The 17,478-nt window shown below is 36.5% G+C and overlaps 1 protein-coding gene and 1 pseudogene across 1 annotated transcript; one reads left to right on the top strand and one right to left on the bottom strand.

Moving 5' to 3' along the window:
* Positions 1-204: 204 nt before the first annotated feature.
* Positions 205-5,142, top strand: LOC138336349 (protein fem-1 homolog C-like). The gene is made up of 2 exons (XM_069285793.1): positions 205-278; positions 1,377-5,142. Exon 2 carries the CDS (start codon positions 1,418-1,420, stop codon positions 3,335-3,337), a length of 1,920 nt encoding a protein of 639 aa, XP_069141894.1. The 5' UTR covers positions 205-278; positions 1,377-1,417; the 3' UTR covers positions 3,338-5,142.
* Positions 5,143-5,182: 40 nt separating this feature from the next.
* Positions 5,183-17,122, bottom strand: LOC138336350 (G-protein coupled receptor GRL101-like; annotated as a pseudogene).
* Between the last annotated feature and the right edge of the window lie 356 nt (positions 17,123-17,478).

Below are 17,478 nucleotides of genomic sequence, written 5' to 3' on the forward strand. Positions count from 1 at the left end.
TTTTAAAATCCGGAAAAATGTTTCTGGAGTAATAAATAAGACATTTTTCTAATTTTAGAATATTTTTTAAAAGAAAATACATTTTCATGACGTATGGAAATAACACTATTTTTTGTCAAAATATATCATTGTTTTAAAAGAAACCATAAATGAAATAATAATAAAGTGATATGCATCTTTAATATAACATTACACCGGAACGATCAAAGGTCAAAGGTAAAGTATACCATAACAAATACAGTGGGCTACAAACAGCAATAAGAAATGCAAAAATACAAGTAAGTAATATTAATGTTATCACTACTGTAAAGCGACGATTCACGATAAACAAAAGACTACCAAAACAAGTGATAATTATCTAATTTCTTATAAATTCATTTATACATTGTACATGCACCTGTATGTACATTGTACATGTACATACTTAGTCTACTGTAACTTCATAGGTGCTCGAGTTCTATAAATACAGTTAAAAATAAAGCAATCTCTTCAAGATATGCTAAGGTTTTTTTCTATAGTAATCCTAGCAAAAGCAAAATATACCGAAACGTTTGAAATTATCTCCCCTGTTTTGTCGTGAAAATACATGTATATTTATTAAGGATGCATGTTTAAGGGTGGGGGAAGTGGGGGGGGGGGGGAGGGGAGTGGTTGCCCCCACTCTTTGTAAAAGAGGCGAAATATATCGTTGTGCACCCTCCCCAACTCCCTTTGTCGTTCAGGGGCGTAGTCAGGGTTGAATCAATGTGGATGCAATGTCATTCCCTGCCGAATACCCTCCACAGCAACTTGTCCCGGAACAGTTCAAACAATTGAGGAAACTGGATCATTTCTTCGACACAGGTTTTGATGTATTTTACAATGAGGCAGTATAAAATCCAAATAAATAGTGAAAATCAGTATTCCCGTCCCTGTATTGCCGGACACTTTCAGTATCGTAGGTGTATTCATAATTTAATTTAATCTGTGCCTTTGCATAACCATTTGTAGAGAAATAAATGTCCATAACACAAATATTGTACAATATCTAACAACAGTGAAGATGGAAACTGTGATATTTTCAAACTAGTCTATACATTTACGCAAAGATTAAGATAGTATATTAAATTATCTTTTTCTCTGATGTACATTACACTTCGTACGACTGCATTTTTCTTCTCATTTACCCTTCCTCCTCTCTCCCTAAATAACGCTCACTATCAGACACCCTCTCTCTGGCTTATTCCACACTATTACTCCCTATTCCCCAGCTCAGTTACCGCATTCACTATCATACTGACTATCGGATTCAGTTTTATATGCAACCGATATGATTTTGACGAGGTGTAATGACAATAAAATTACCCAAGACCTTTTATTTGTATTGTATATTGCAGGTGCAGTTAGTGTCCTAACATTCATTGTATTTCCATGTGCAATGGCTACGGGGGAGCAAAGTTCTTTAAACACCATTGCGTACAAAGTCCATTCCTTTATTGAAAATGGAGACCTAATAGGACTCAGACAGCTGTTGGAAGATAAAACTTTAGAAGAAAGACAAGCGATTGTTAACGAAAATGTTGAAAACAGTACCGCTCTCGTCCACGCATGTTTTTGTGGAAGAATTTCCATCGTCAACTACCTACTTACTTCCTGTAGGCCCGACATTGAAGCCACTGGTAAACATAAAATAGAAGAAACAGACGATACTGAACGTGTAGTTCCGCCACTATGGATTGCAGCAATTTCAAACAAGTTAGATATTGCCAAAGCCCTTATTGAAAATGGAGCAGACGTAAATGGATGCTCCAATAACAAGTCGACAGCGGTACTAGCCGCTTGTTACAGCGATCATGTGGATATGGTCAAATATCTTGTTAAACATGGAGCTGACATCAACCTTCCAAAAGAAAACGGCACAACTTGTTTGATGAACTCAATAGAAAGCACAGAACTTTGCGAATTCCTCATGCAAGCAGGTGCAGACGTAAATGCCCAGGAAGCGGACAAATTAACAGCTTTGCATTGTGCTGTAGAGTACGCAAATCTTGATACAATCAAAGTTTTGCTTCAGCATGGCACGGATGTGAATTTGAAGAATGTTGAAGGTCTATCACCTTTGCTATTGGCCGCTATCTATAGCCTTAGTGATATAACATACTTTTTCATCAACCAAGACGATTTACCTATTCCCACTGTCGACAAGATCAACGCTATAGAAATGCTGGGTGCCAAAGCTATTGACTATCAAGCCTTTGACGAGGGAAAAGAACTCTGGGCCGAAGGGATAAGAAGGCGAGATATTCATGGGATCCCAAAACAACTACCAGACTTTGGCGACAGGTATGATGATGCAAAGGAAGCAGAAACGCTTGGAGAACTGACAATCCTTCCTTTTACACCGACTGACATGTATCTTCACGCAGCACTAGTTAAAGAAAGGATACTTGGGCCACATAATCGGGAATCGATTTTAGGTGCTATCATTTTTGGACGGAGACTGAAAGAATCACGAAGATTTCAAAAAGCACTGAAACTTTACTCATGGTGTTACGATACGTTCATTGCAAAGGAGTGGTACTTGGTTGACAACTGCATTTTTTCAATATCACAAGTGCTGAATTTGACAGTTATTATTCTGAAAGACGATAAAGACTCTGGGAGAAATGAACAATCCGTAAACATGTATAGCCTTCTCCACAAACTCACTGAGCATACGCTTAAAGCGTCACCGCAGCTGGAAGACAAAATCCCCCACGAACATGACATGCGGAACTACTACCAGTTGTTGCTGCTATTATTGGACTGTATCGCACTGTTGATACACATGGCATCTGAAGAGAGCGATATTGAACAGCTCATTTGGGAACTTAGAAGAATTCTAAAGTTTGACCCGCGTGCCCAACAAAGACGGACATTACTCCATTTAGCTGTTGACAAAGTCGAGTCAAAGAGGTTGTATGGATCCAAAGAAATGAAGACGATCATAGACTATACTGCTTTAGTCAGGTTTCTTCTCGAATGTGGAGCTAAGATTAATTCAGTCGATGCAGGCGGCAACTCACCGTTACACTGTCATATTAAGGCAATCGGAAGGCGGGGCGTCATGCACGAAACGGAGATATTGAATCTTCTCCTAGAACACGGCGCCCACGTAGACATGGTTAATAAAGCAGGGGAGACACCTCTTAGTATTGCCAGACGGAGTTATGTCACCATACACGAAGTCAGGTATATCAAACTCCAATGCCTGGCAGCTAATATTATCAACAAATTTAACATTTCTTTTCGACAAGAATTACCAAGTGACCTTATTAGTTTTGTCGAGATACACGGAGCACGATCACATACAAGTTGAGTTCTTAATGATGAGCATGTTAACTTTTGGTGTTTATGTCAGCGGCCGAATTGTTAAGATGTCCCGACATATTGCCACAAGCTCTCCATCAACTCGTATTGAGTTGTGTCACCATATACGAAGTCCGGTATATCAAACTCCAATGCCTGGCAGCTAATACCATCAACAATTACCAAGTAATCTTATTAGTTTTGTCGAGATGCACGGAGCACGATCACATACAAGATGACTTCTTAATGACAAACATGTTAACTTTTGGTGTTTATGTCAGCGGCCGAATGGTTAAGATGTCCCGACACAAGCTCTCCATCAACTCGTATGGAACAGTTGTCAGGGAGCGGACTGATCAGGTGCTGACCGCTGTCGGTGTCTTTTCTCCGAGTTCTCCGGTTTTCCTCCACCTCTTAAACACGACACTTCCATGAATGACCGAGACTGTTTATAAGACGTGAAACCAATCAAACCAAAATTGTGCCTGTATTTTTGCATAAATCATCAACATGTACAATGTATATGACTTCAGAATGAGACGTTTACAGAAATCAGAGTTCCTATGCTGTTAACCAACTTATTTTCGTGTGCGATTGAATTTCGCGTATTTGGTAGATGGTGAGAAATCGCGAAATAATTCACTACGAAATTGTTACACACACATATATATATATCGCGAAACTATATCTCCGTAAAAAGGTACTAGGCATGAAAACGTGACATTAAGTCGACAAGGAAATAAGTTGGTTTATAGTTAGAACGATAAACCAAAAATGTATCGTTTTAATTCTTCAATAATTTGAAAGTTTATTTACTTTATTGGCGGTCGTCAATGATGGGCCCGACAAAGACGCCAGTTGCTATCATAACATCACAGACAATTATGCTATTTATTTACTTTGCTGTCTTTAAATTAAAATTATTTTAATTTCCTCGTGTATTCGGTTGGATATTACAGTTTAACAGTAAATGTTTACTGACTACACCGTAACATTGTCCAAACATTTTATGTCAGGTAACCGACAAGTAATACCATATAGCTGTTTATTTTCGAGGGTCGAAATTTTCGCGATTTGGACCTAAAACTTGGAAATTAAATTCTAGCGTATGGAAATTTCGCGATTTGAATCCAAGGGTATATATAAATAAACCGTATATTGATTCTAATTCATTGACTTATTTTTTCGCGAACATGGCGTTGACCCGCGAAATCGCGAAAATATCAACCCTTGAAAATTACCGGCTGTGCGTTTTATGGTAATAGACATTTCGTTCATGCTTCATACGGAAAACTTTGTCGTACCAAGTAGTCAGCATATCTTATTGAATGAAGATTCGTTATGGATTGAATAACAGTATTATTACTATTTGTATAACGTTGATTGTAGAGAAATTTACACGTTTAATGTCACAGGATTAAGGTATCAGTAGCTCTGTGTAGGTTTAAGAGGATAAGGCCCTATTGTAAACCAAAACAAACGAAGATTACATTGCAGTACAATATTTAATACAAAATATAATCAAGAACAAGACAACATACCGATTACAAACAAGCATATGCAAAAGTAAAAAAAAAAAAAAAATCATCATCACAATTATACACTATGTACTAGTAAATTATTAATTAAACTGTAAGATTTTGAATCGAGAATTAACCATGATAATAAATTACAGAATTACAAACTTAAACGCACATATAACTTGCCAAATCTATCGAGAGCTTTCGATTGCAGCTGTCCATCATGGTCACTTTAATTGTTGACGCGAGGTGGCGCTCATGTCACTTTAATTGTTGACGCTAGATGGCGCGGCGTCGTCAGTTGAAGGAGTCTACTAAAGATGATCTTTTAGTTATAATACAATTGACGATCTTCAGCTTTCATAAAAGATAAAAACGTCCTATCATTTCTACAACATAACTAATAAAGATGATCTTCTTGTCATCAATTCAATTGACGAACTTCAGTTTGTATCAAAAATATAAACGTCATATTAGTTAAATGATTTTGATTATTTTTCAATTATTTTTGTTGAAAAATGGCGATATTGTTAAGATAGCTTTTTTTTTCTATTTTATGACAATGATTAAACATTGATACAGGACAAATTAAACGAGTAGCAATATAAAATGATACACTGTTATAAAAAAACACGTACATCGTGATATTTACTGTAAACTGTTTAATTTTTACTTTTCTTGCATAATTTCGCGAGAGTTTGAAAGCGAATTCTCAACTGTTTCGTGAATTATTGTACAATTTTTGTGTAATATCAAGAAAGAACATACAATGCTAATTACAAAAATGTATAGATGTACGGTTGTCGACAAGAACCCTTGATAGCGAGTTTATGTACAAAATATTGGCAAATATGTGGAAAATAACAAAGAAGCAAAGTATCTTACACGCAAAAATTAAAGTGGTTTGCAGTAATCAGATCGATCGTTCTAATGATGTTTGAATTTTAACAACTACTTGAAGACGTGCCTTGACATAGAAGTCCATTGCCAAACGGTTCCTAAAGTGATAGAACGATTCCGTATTTGCATATTAGTTATTTGCTTTTTTGCGAGTAGGTATTGATTTTGACGTCATGTGTTTGCGTTTTAAATGATTAAAGCATGATTTTTTTAATTATGTTTAAGGTCAAATTCCGTCTTTTAAAGAAATGACGTGAATTTGGCTCACAAAAAACCCCGCCACAATGGGGTAACTGTAATATGTAAAAAGACGGAATTTGACCTTAAACATATAAAATAAATCACGCTTTAATCATTGAAAATGTCACATGAAGTTAATAATATTTAAATTGAAGAGGTGATGCTTCATTCCGTCCATAGCAACATGACTATTACAATATTTCTGATGTCCTTCATATAATGGTATCTATCGCCACCAATCCATTATTAATACTTGCAAAACACGGTTGTAACGCACCTTTAGGCACCAACGAAATAAATTCGTTGAAAGCGTTTTCGTTATGAACGGGTTTTACTGCATATCTAATAATATTACGAATACATTCCATCCGTTTTGGTCCAGCCATTTCAGTTTAACCAAGCACTTCGGGATAAAGTTGACATGTACTCGGATTTATTGCGGACCGAGTTTCGATATCCTTTACTTTTGTTTGCCTCGATACTTCTGATACCACCGCAGTAATTTGATAGTGATTTTCCCAATGTCCCCAATGTTCTCGGTCTTCTCCATTTCCTGGGATGCCAAGTCCAGGCGAATGACAACTGACGTGATTTTCTGTATATAGTAAAAAAAAAAAACACATCTAAATTAAAAACATGTTGAAACGTTTGATTTAAAAAGCGGATAGAATGAAATTGAATTATTATTTAGTAAAATGCATTATTTAATATACTTAAAAACACCACCATCATACCCTGAAGTCAGAAGTGTTCGTGTTACTGGTAATTCTTGTGGGGACAATATTTTCGTATTTTTGACTGATATTGGTTTGGACGCCAAAATAATAATATAATAAAAATAATGGATCTCATATACTAGAACTGTTTTAGACAGAATGTTTCATTCGTTGGAAATAAGTTTCTCGTTTGCAGTTTTAAAACACTCGCAAATTCTTACCCCTCGATAAAATGTCTAAAAGTAATTTTTCGAATGAATTTGTACCCGAAGCGATTTTCAATTTCAAGAATAAAAAAGAAACGCTTCATGATGAAAGACAGGGAGTTGTACATAAGATTGGCGTTGTAGGAAATACCCATTTTAATGCAGTTTTGGACGTTATCATCTGTTCACGATTTCTCGAAACAAGAATCATCGGCTTAAGTAAAACTTAAATTCACTCCTCCTTAAGTAACCTAATGGCACAATTTTCAATTTAAGTCCGCTTTGAATTAAGTTTATTTCGAGAAATAGCGGCCAGGCAACTAAATGTTTAATATCCCTTAGTAAGATTTTCTGGTATTTTAAACTTAATTTATTAAATTGTCATGTAAATTAATGGATAACTTACCACATTTTGGAAATCCAGAAGGATGTTGTCGTCTGTCAAAGGTCCATTTACCAGTTCATTTCCGTGTAACAGTGACATTCCACGCACCAGGTCCAGGACTACCTTGTACATACCACGCACTGTAGGTTTGTCTCGTAACGTCACATCATGCAGAGGCCTATATGTCGTTGGGTGGTCCCCAAACATGAACAGCTGATTTTGACTGAGTGCAGTCAAGACTTTCCATGTGTTAATGTCGTCTGTGAATTAATAGATAAAGTCGATTCGTAAAACACAATTATCCGAAATTATCGGCTATAATACAGATTCAGGTTTAAATTATTAATTTAAAAGTGTCACATATTGAAACAGAGTACAAACATTTGTTTTTATATTTAAGGATTAACTTGAATAGATTTTTTATGTTATGGAGATATAACACAAAAATCTGAGTGTAATCTTTGTTTATTTATATCTCCATGACATAAAAAATCTATTCAAATTAATCCTTATAATTCAATTTACTAAAGATGATTTCTTCAATATTCAAAATTCATTTTGGGACTCTTTTGTCTATAAAATCATAACGCCGTCATCCCAGCCAATCAGAAGCAACGTTACAAACGGCGACGCCATTTTTTCCTTTATGGGCTGATAAAGGAAATTTTTAAGCCAATGAAAATGCGTGTAACAAGAAAAATTGAATTATTAGATATTAAAAATACATCAATATTCAGTCATATTTTGCTTATGAGACACAATTTTACGTCTAATTTACAATGGCAAATATTTATACGAATTATTTAATTTCTACAGATAATTTGAAAACTGAACAATGAAATAAGAACAAGGAGCTTCTCTGTAGTCTCTTCAATGACTATGTACTTGCATGCAAATCCAGGTCAAATACTAATATTACTACCAGCATTTCAGAAGAAAATCAAGATTGGAAACGATAGGCACATAGAAATTAAAGTTGGCATTGCAAGTTCAAGCGCTTTCTTATTGAAGTAAACAATCTGCTAAGCTCTGTGATTACTGTATCTTTCTCTCATTGTCTCTCCCATTGTGGTAGATATTTTAGAATAACAACAGAGTAGTTGTCTGTTTGAATGAGAGATTGCCAATATACGGGTATAAAAAGACGCCTTAATTATCCAATTCCAATTCAACATTGGATGTTTACAATATGCATGTAAAAGCAAAGACAAAAGCTCTGAAAATAATTTTACACTCACCTGAAACGTGTCATTGGTGTAAATATAGTTATTACATCTTTGAAATTAAAAAAAATATATCCTTATACAAAAGCCGTTTTATCTGTATTGTTAACCTTAAGAACTCTCAAAAATTCCACTGTAAAGCGAAATAGAGTTATACAACAAATCTATACATAGGGTATCGGTTTACAATGAAAAAATGAATTAAAATTTAATCGCTTTAGTTTGGAAATAATACCGAAAAAATATCACTGTAAATACTCACATCCCGTTTTCTTTAGACCTCGTCCAAAAGCCAGCGCTTGGTTCTTCTGTTGGATAAAATATAACAGATCATCATAAATCATACATTTAAAATTAGCACTTTCAATGTAGAGATACAAACTACTAGTATATAACTGAAATATAATATGATACGTGGATTATTATATATATGTGAGGAGACATAATACCAATTTCTTACAAGACGATTTCATTATTTATGTACATATGTATATGCTCGCTTACCTTGGTTTTATCATTACCAAGTGATTTAGTAATATTTTGCTTAAGTCACTATGAACAAAAAATCCGGTATAAGCACCATTTCCACAATATGATACAAACTTAATCTAACGTGTGCCCAATCCGTATGTAAGTTATATATTATAAGATATGCTTAAACCAAGCCAAAAATTCATATATGTATGATAATGTATTAGTTTCAGTTATGTTTTGAATTAATATTTACGCCCTATTAACTATCATGGTCATTTGACGGCCTACTTTCAAGACATACTTGAATAGTGTTGCATTCCTTTGATACATGGGGGCCGGGCCGCGGTGGCCGAGTGGTTAAGATGTCTCGACATATTACCACAAACCTTCCACTGCGAGTTCAAAACTCATGTGGGGCGGTTGCCATGTACTGACCGCTGGTCGGTGGTTTTCCTCCGGGAACTCTGGTTGTTAATAGAACATTAAACTTATACAACCCAAAAACCCTTTGATACATGAGTGAATGTGCAGACTGATACCTTTTTCTTTAGTATGGCAGTGAAGGTGTATATGACTGGATTGAGAGCAGAATTTATAGGTAGGATGAACACAGCCGTCCAAGCGTACGTTGAGGCAGGGATCATCTCTCCGGACAGAGCCAAAAGACCTAATAAAACAAAATACAAACTGCAACTATATCGAGACGACGGAGGAATTATTGACGATTATGCCACTTTGCGAGAGAAAGGGGACACGTTATAAAATGACAAACATGACATTATTTTCACAAAAATGATGAAATAGTTAGTGCATGTTCATAAGGGATGGCTTTTATAGCGAAAGACTTCAATTTCGTTATAAGAAATATCATTTTCGTTAAAAAATATGGAGCTGTACAGTCGAATTGAAAGTCAGCCCATTCTTTTGTATAATTCTGAGCTTTCACGCCAAAGGTATGTTTCCCAGCCAAATCTGGTTCAATTCTGATGAGCAATGCCGATCGATAACAGACGGACGACAGACGACGGACGGACGACAGACGGTAGGACAAACGATGGACGGTACGATGGACGGTACGACGGACAGACGACGGACGGTACAACATAACAATGCTTTACTTCTCCTTCACGTTTATATCACTATCACCCATGACACCGACTGGGAACCAGCAAAGGAAGTCGGAGAACACAACCAAGAATAAGCTTCGCGCGATCGCTGCATCTTGGAAATGACGCTGCGATTTCAGCATTTTGTGGTCGATGAAATTTCTTTGTATATGAAGATCTGGCCTATAGCAATTCCAAGAAACATGAAGAAATTGAGAAAAATGAAGAGGATCGTGCCGAACTCCCAGCCTGGCGGTTTGTCACGTGTCAGGGGCAGAGCGAAGCAAACTGCTGATCGGGAATAGAAACCGCCCTTGAAATAACCCGAGGCAATCAGAGGTAAAATCGCTACTAGCATAGCAAACAGCCATACGACAACACAAGCCAGTTTAGCCTTCTTTGCACTGAATTCAACCTGGCCAAACGGGAACTTAATTTTCACAAAGCGATCTATTGTTATCAACAGTAGAAATATAACCGATGCCTCGCTGGACACTGTCGCGAGGACGCCTGCTAGTTTGCAAGTGCTACCATTGCGCCAGGTCAGGTCATTCCAAACATACTTCCCTCGAAATGCAGAGTCTGCAGATGCAATGATAAGCATATACACTACCAGGCTAAAGTCGGATACGCCCAGGTTGGTTATAAAAATGCCGTGTGCTTTCTTCAGAGTTAGTTTGTCGGCTGTAAATTTATAAATGACCACACAGATATTTCCGAAAAACACACAAAGGCCTATAATCCATAGGAATGATCTTAACATGTCCTCTCGCATCAGGTCGTCGCAGGAGGAAAATTCGTCCTGATATGGAAAGCAGTTTGCTTCAGTGACTTTCTTAGGTTTGAGACAACAAAAGATGTACGCGTCTGTGAACAGTCTTGATAAATTCGACAACCCTCTGAATATGGCCTCCGAAAACTCGATTATCGCATTGCCTCTCATATCCAAAGTAGCTAAAGATAACAGATATTCAAATGCATCGTCTTCTACTTTGGTGAGGCTATTATCGGTTACATGTAAACTTTGAATTGAATCTAATCCTTTGAATGTTCCCTTTGGTAGAGTCGTTACACGCGTTGACGATAAAATGAGCTCTGGCAATCGCGACAATCCATTGAACGCTCCTTCGTATACATATTGTAACTGTGTGTTGCCTTCAAGATTTAGACATCTAAGATTCGCCAACCCCTCAAACACTGCAGTAATCGACTGATGCCGTTATGGCTTAGATCCAAACTATATAAGTTTTTAAGAAAAGAAAACTGCCCGGACCGGAGCAAAGTGATTCCAGAATTTGTCAGGTTGAGTTCTCCAAGTAAACTAGGTTAAATTCAGGTAAGTCTGCCGAGAAATCGGTCTGGATGAAACTCAATCTTCTGGTTGTTGTAGGAATATTAGTGACACGATTTCCGAGAGGAAACCCTTGGCACGTGACGATGTTACCAAGGCATGTACACGTGTCGGGACATTGGCGGTAACAATGTGCCTCATCATCCCCATTGGGGCACTGTTGGATCCCATCACAAACTGAACTATCTGGAATGCACACGTTATTGGCATGACAATGGTACAAGCCAGGACAAATTTCATCTGTAAATGAGAAAACATAATTACCAATATATAATGAAACCAGAAATTAAAAATACTGTAATCAACGATGCATGTTCAGATGTTCCCATTCATTTTACCTAATCTCAAATAGTATTCATATCTCAGTAATGATATTTTAACGCATGTTTCATGTCAAAAAGACGAGCTTAGTGATAAATTAAGGGCAGCAAGCGAACCCATATTGCGTGAATTCATTACAGTAACGTTGTCAGTATTGATCCCTATATATACCGCGTAATGTGTCATAACTGGACTAAAATTTGACATTTTATTCAGTAGTCTATTGAAAATGAGTTTTGATGGATTAAGCTGTAAAAACCATTCAGAAATGGACAGGCAAACGTGTACGATGCCTTATAAACATTAGTTGCAACACAGAATTCACTGTAAATGTTGGTAATTTTTGTGGGGAATAAAATATTAAAAGCTTTCACGGCACATATCGCAATCATGTAATTCAGGAATATTGAGATAATCTAGATCAAATTGTATTAAATGATTTTCTATTGGATATCTTACTACAGTATTGTTCGTCTTGACCGCTTGGACAGTGGTCAGTCCCGTCGCACACCAGTCTGGCTGGAATACAGTATCGTCCAGTACATTTCACATAGTTTGGTGGACAAACGAAGTGTTCTGTATAAAAAAAAAAAAAAACAATATTCAAACAATATCAGTGACGTAATGTACGCCATTTCATCTCTCCTTACTCCTTATCTTATAACTTGATATAAATAATCAAGTCGATCATGTTAGATTTTTATCGCATCTTATGGCCAGGTATTTACTGTATGTTCATAATTAGTATTATAGTATTATAACGCTAGAAACACATCATATCGGTTTGGTTAATTTCATATTGTCTATCTTTCTGACACACTGAAAACGTATTTATTTTTGACGTTTTCAAACTTTAGTGCAAAAACGATCTTGAACATGTTAGCGCAATGATGAATTCGCGCTTGAAACACAATACACGTAATAGCTATACAAACGATAGATAGAAATTACCAGTAGCGCAAACATAATTTAGCATTACGTTTATGGTTCTAAAGGCGCTGAAATAAGACCACCACTAAAATATGTAGTTTGCAGTATGTCACTGATGAGTACTACGTACCACAATCGTCCAGGTGAGAAAGGTCTTGGCAGCCTTTCAGTTCACCGTACTCGTCATAGTCCCGTAAACACCTGTATTTAGAACTGATTGAGATCTTGTTTCGACACAGGTATCTCTCGCTCTGTACCTCATTATCTTGAAACAAAAATATTTACACAATACAGTAGTACTCTATATAACATTGAACAGCCATTTTACACTCTTCCAGCAAACTCTTGCAGTTAGTTTTTTTATCAAGACACGATATGTGCAACTGAATTAAAACGTAAAATCGACTCGTACAATTGTAAATCAATTGTTGAAGCGTCCCATCTTTCTCATCGACAGATGGCGACAGAACACTTTGAGACAAAGCCTAGAAATAGGCGGAGTCATGTAAGCGATAAACTATAACTAACTAACCCGTCGACATGACAATGCACGAACATGTTCAACTTGTTCGACCGACGGATCTAGATATTGTAATTAAACTTTTGGTTAAGATATACGACTGACGGATCTAGATATTGTAATTAAACTTTTGATTAAGATATATAATTGAATCAAATGCTGCATATTTTGTATGGACCATTTTCACAGATGAGAGGGCCGACATGAAGAACAAGGTTCCGTTGTTGTCCTGCCTGCACTGTGGCGGTTATCTGTACCACTGGAAGGTAGCGCTCATCAGCGATGATTCCAGAATCTTGTCGTACCTCTGTGGCCGTGGTAGTGTACCAGTCGTGGGCTGTCGTAGAGCAATTGCACCTTATCGGAGAAAGAAAAGAAGCACAAGGAATTAAATATATATTATCATAATAGATATACGGTTTTTCTACGTGTTTTTAAACAATGCGTTTTCTTGTTGAACATTATCTCCTTTTTATTTAGTTCACTTGTTTAACGCCTATATGACTCTGCCTATTACTAGGTTTTGCAATGGTGAAGCTGAAGTCCATGTCATTCTATTTATATGTCTGCGGTGGCCGCGCATTGAGGATGTAAATGTTTGTTTTTTGAGGGACCTCGGGGGACCCAACTCCCGGAGTTCCTATTGACAAGGAAAATCAAATGATTTTAATCAAAAAGAATTCCACGGAAGTGGACGTGTCGCCTGCACAGCATCACAAAAATAGTTATTTACAGTTGAAAATATTGTTAATAACCAGTTTGTTTGGTTGAAATCGGACAATTAAAACTAAAGCTGTCAAGCGGAAGCCATGTTCGACTATTTTAAAGTCGCATAACTCTTGCAAATATTGACGGATTTTGACAAGTATTGAACCCATCTAAGATCTCATTGATATAAAGCAACATACCAATTTTGGTTGACATCAAATAACAGATACTAAAGTTTTCGAGCGGAAACCATGGATTTATTTGTTTTGACAATTTTAAAGTCCCGTAACTCTTGCAAATATTGACGGATTTTGACCATTATCGAACTCTTCCGACATCTTATTGATATAAAGCAATATACAAAATTTTGTTGAAATTAGACAATAAATACTCAAGTTATCTCACGGAAATCGATTCCCGGACTCCGACGCCGAAACCGACGCCAACGCCGACATAGTGATACCTAAGTGTCGCCCTTGCGTTGAAGGCGACACAAAAACGATATCAAGATGTATTAAATTACAAACCCTGCCGCACTGGGTTGTGGATTTGAATCCCATGTGAGGCAGTTGACAAGTACTGACCGTCGGCCGGTGTGTGTTATCCAATACTTCGGTTTTCCTTTAACATTTGATTCTAGGATCCGAGTACGATAACGGAGGAAGCTACACAACAACAACAACAACCTATAGCTAGCACGTCCTTAAATGCTCATGACTGTTGAATTAATTAAATCAATATAATCAAATCAACTTATATGTATATTATTGGTACTTACCTCGTTCTATTCGTATCACACTTCGGACATCGGACAGGAACATGTATCGTCAGTGGTCTGTAAAGAAAATGTTTTCGTCTCATTTGGGAATCCACCTTGCCATGAAGTGCTCTGGAGAATAGTGAAGTGACATGTTATACTTATTGTCTAGTGGCACACATCCTCTTCCTTGATTTTCTCAATCATATGCTGTGGTAGGGTGTATGTGATAAGTTGTTCAACAGTCGTCCCCTGTGTAACTGTGATTGGTTCCTCGTAAGCGTGATGGATGATTGTCTGAACGAGATCTTTACCGTCTTTTTTGACGAATTCGCAAGTTACAGGATATGCGTCTGGGGAAAAAGAAAAAATGCTATGTTAGATATGCGATTTGATTTGGCACTTTCATGCATTGACATTTTACTTAAAATTAAGATAAAAGCAGTACATTCCTGGTATGAATGAGGTGTTTTGAATAGATCCTCCCTGTGAGAGGCCACAGTTGTGTATATACCATTTGGTTAAATTTGGAATAATACATTTTTTGTACCTAAACAAATTTGCAATTTTTCCTGTAAATAAAATGATTTAAGGGTGATTTTCTCCCTGGATTTTAACCGCACGCAGTAACTTTATATATTGTTTAAAGTTTGGGATTCAGTTATTATTTGTTAAAAAAAAAATTCTATCATTTACAACAGAATATGAAATATGCGAATGTCTTCCACTTTTGAACATTCTGAGCTAATTACTTATAGGAAGATTTATTTCAATAGTTAAAAATTAATTTCAGGGCTTACAAAATAGCTCAATTATCTCTTTTTGCAAAGAAATAAACTGTAGTGGCATATTCAAACAGCAAATAGACCATCAACGTATACTATAAGTGTACTCATTTTTGCGGTATTCTAATTTTAGCGCCTTTTACGTCATTGCGCGAATACAAGTACAGCGCTAAAATTTGGCCGAGCTGTTGTCCTGTATTACAATACGCTAATAAGTCAATATAAATTTGAGAGCGCTTGTTTAAGTACCGTACACTCACAGTATTCAAATATATCAATGCGGTAAACTTACTGCAATTTTCCTCATCGGAACCATCGATGCAATCCACTTTCATATCACAGCGGAGGTCTTTATCGATACACTGTTTGTTGTTACACGCTGTCTGGTGGTCAGAACACTCAACACGTACTGCAGAACAGATGATTAAACATACTATCAAACCTGCCTTAGCGATCACCTCTGTACAAAGACCACCTGTTTCATAAGACACATATTTAGGGTCCCAAATGGTCAATTAATAATCAATTTCAAGACAAGCCTCCCCGTGTATAAAGATCACGTGGCCATAAGGACAATTTTCATTGGTCCCTCAGGTGATCTTTATAGTTAGGTTTCAGTGTATTGGGTCTATCAGCATGGACTGGAAATGTTACAATTATAATTAAATTGGTGTACATTAAAGTACAAGTATGAATTTATGAATGTTTGATATTTATAAGTATCCGGTCTAAAATAGTATTGAATATGATAAGCGCACGTATCAGGTATGTTTCAAAGGAACTTTGCAAGTAAAAAAACATTTTATACCTAGAACCATTAGATTCCTTTTACTTACCACAATGGGCTTCGTCGGAGTTATCGGGACAGTCTGCCGGAAGTCACAGTAACGGTCCAATGATATACACGTGACGTCATCGTCACACCGAAACTGGGAGGAGGAGCAGTATTCTTTAAAAGAATTTCAAATTAATGTTGGAAAATGGCTTAAAAATAAACCACCATCTTCTTTTCTCGATGTCTTGATTTTGTGAATTCTTACTGATTGAGAATTAAATTGTTTGTTCAAGGCTGCTTGATATGTTATGAGCCTTCTGTTTAAGAGGTTGGCAGAGATTTCAATGTTCAGTCATACCATTTCCTGACTATTTAAGACCGTATACGCCAACATTGCTGTCATTTAGTTAGTATATATCGACAAGGAAACGCACACAATTAAACAAAACATAGAAACATGTGAGGTCACAACATACCAATAAGCCATCATATTGGAATTGGAATTCATTAAATTCCATTAATTAAAATCATCATAATTAGGTTTTATCAAATTACACAACATCAACACATAAGGTGAATCCTGATATATTTTGCTCATTTTTTGTGTGTTTTTTTATATAATATTTAGAAATCGCGTTGTAGCAATATGAGAGAATAGATGGGGTTCTCAGTGTCGACGAAACAGAAAAAAATAACAAAACCAATTCGCTGTATGATATATATGTTCGGTATATTTACCACACTCTGTATGTTCATCACTGTTGTCCGTGCAGTCCCACCGTCTGTCACAGAGATATGTCCTGGCTATCAACTCTCCATTATCACACTCAAAAAGTGTGTCGTTCTGTTGTGAGGCAACTGACAAACTGCCGGGCTGCATTCTAGAGGAACCCTCCATGTCTGCATGAAAGTTGATATATCAAAGAATCGTGTAGTGTGCAGTATATGTGTTACTCTCAGAGGAAAGTACAAACGCGCTACTTTACTTAAATGTTAATGCCTTCGTTCGAACAACAGGAAATTGTTAAAATCCATGACATAAACAGGTAATAGTAGGGTAAAAACAAAACAATCCCTGCAATTGGTGGTGTTAAAGGTGATCAAGTTGTTTTCAAAATAAAAGTCGAAGATCAATGCTCAATGTCGAATTTGATACTTAATATACAACACTGTGAAATAGAGCATGGATCTTCGACTTTCATTTCAATTATCACTAGACGATTTATGGATTTTG

This window comes from Argopecten irradians, chromosome 12 (genome assembly GCF_041381155.1).
Source record: "Argopecten irradians isolate NY chromosome 12, Ai_NY, whole genome shotgun sequence".
Classification (NCBI taxonomy): Eukaryota; Metazoa; Mollusca; class Bivalvia; order Pectinida; family Pectinidae; genus Argopecten; species Argopecten irradians.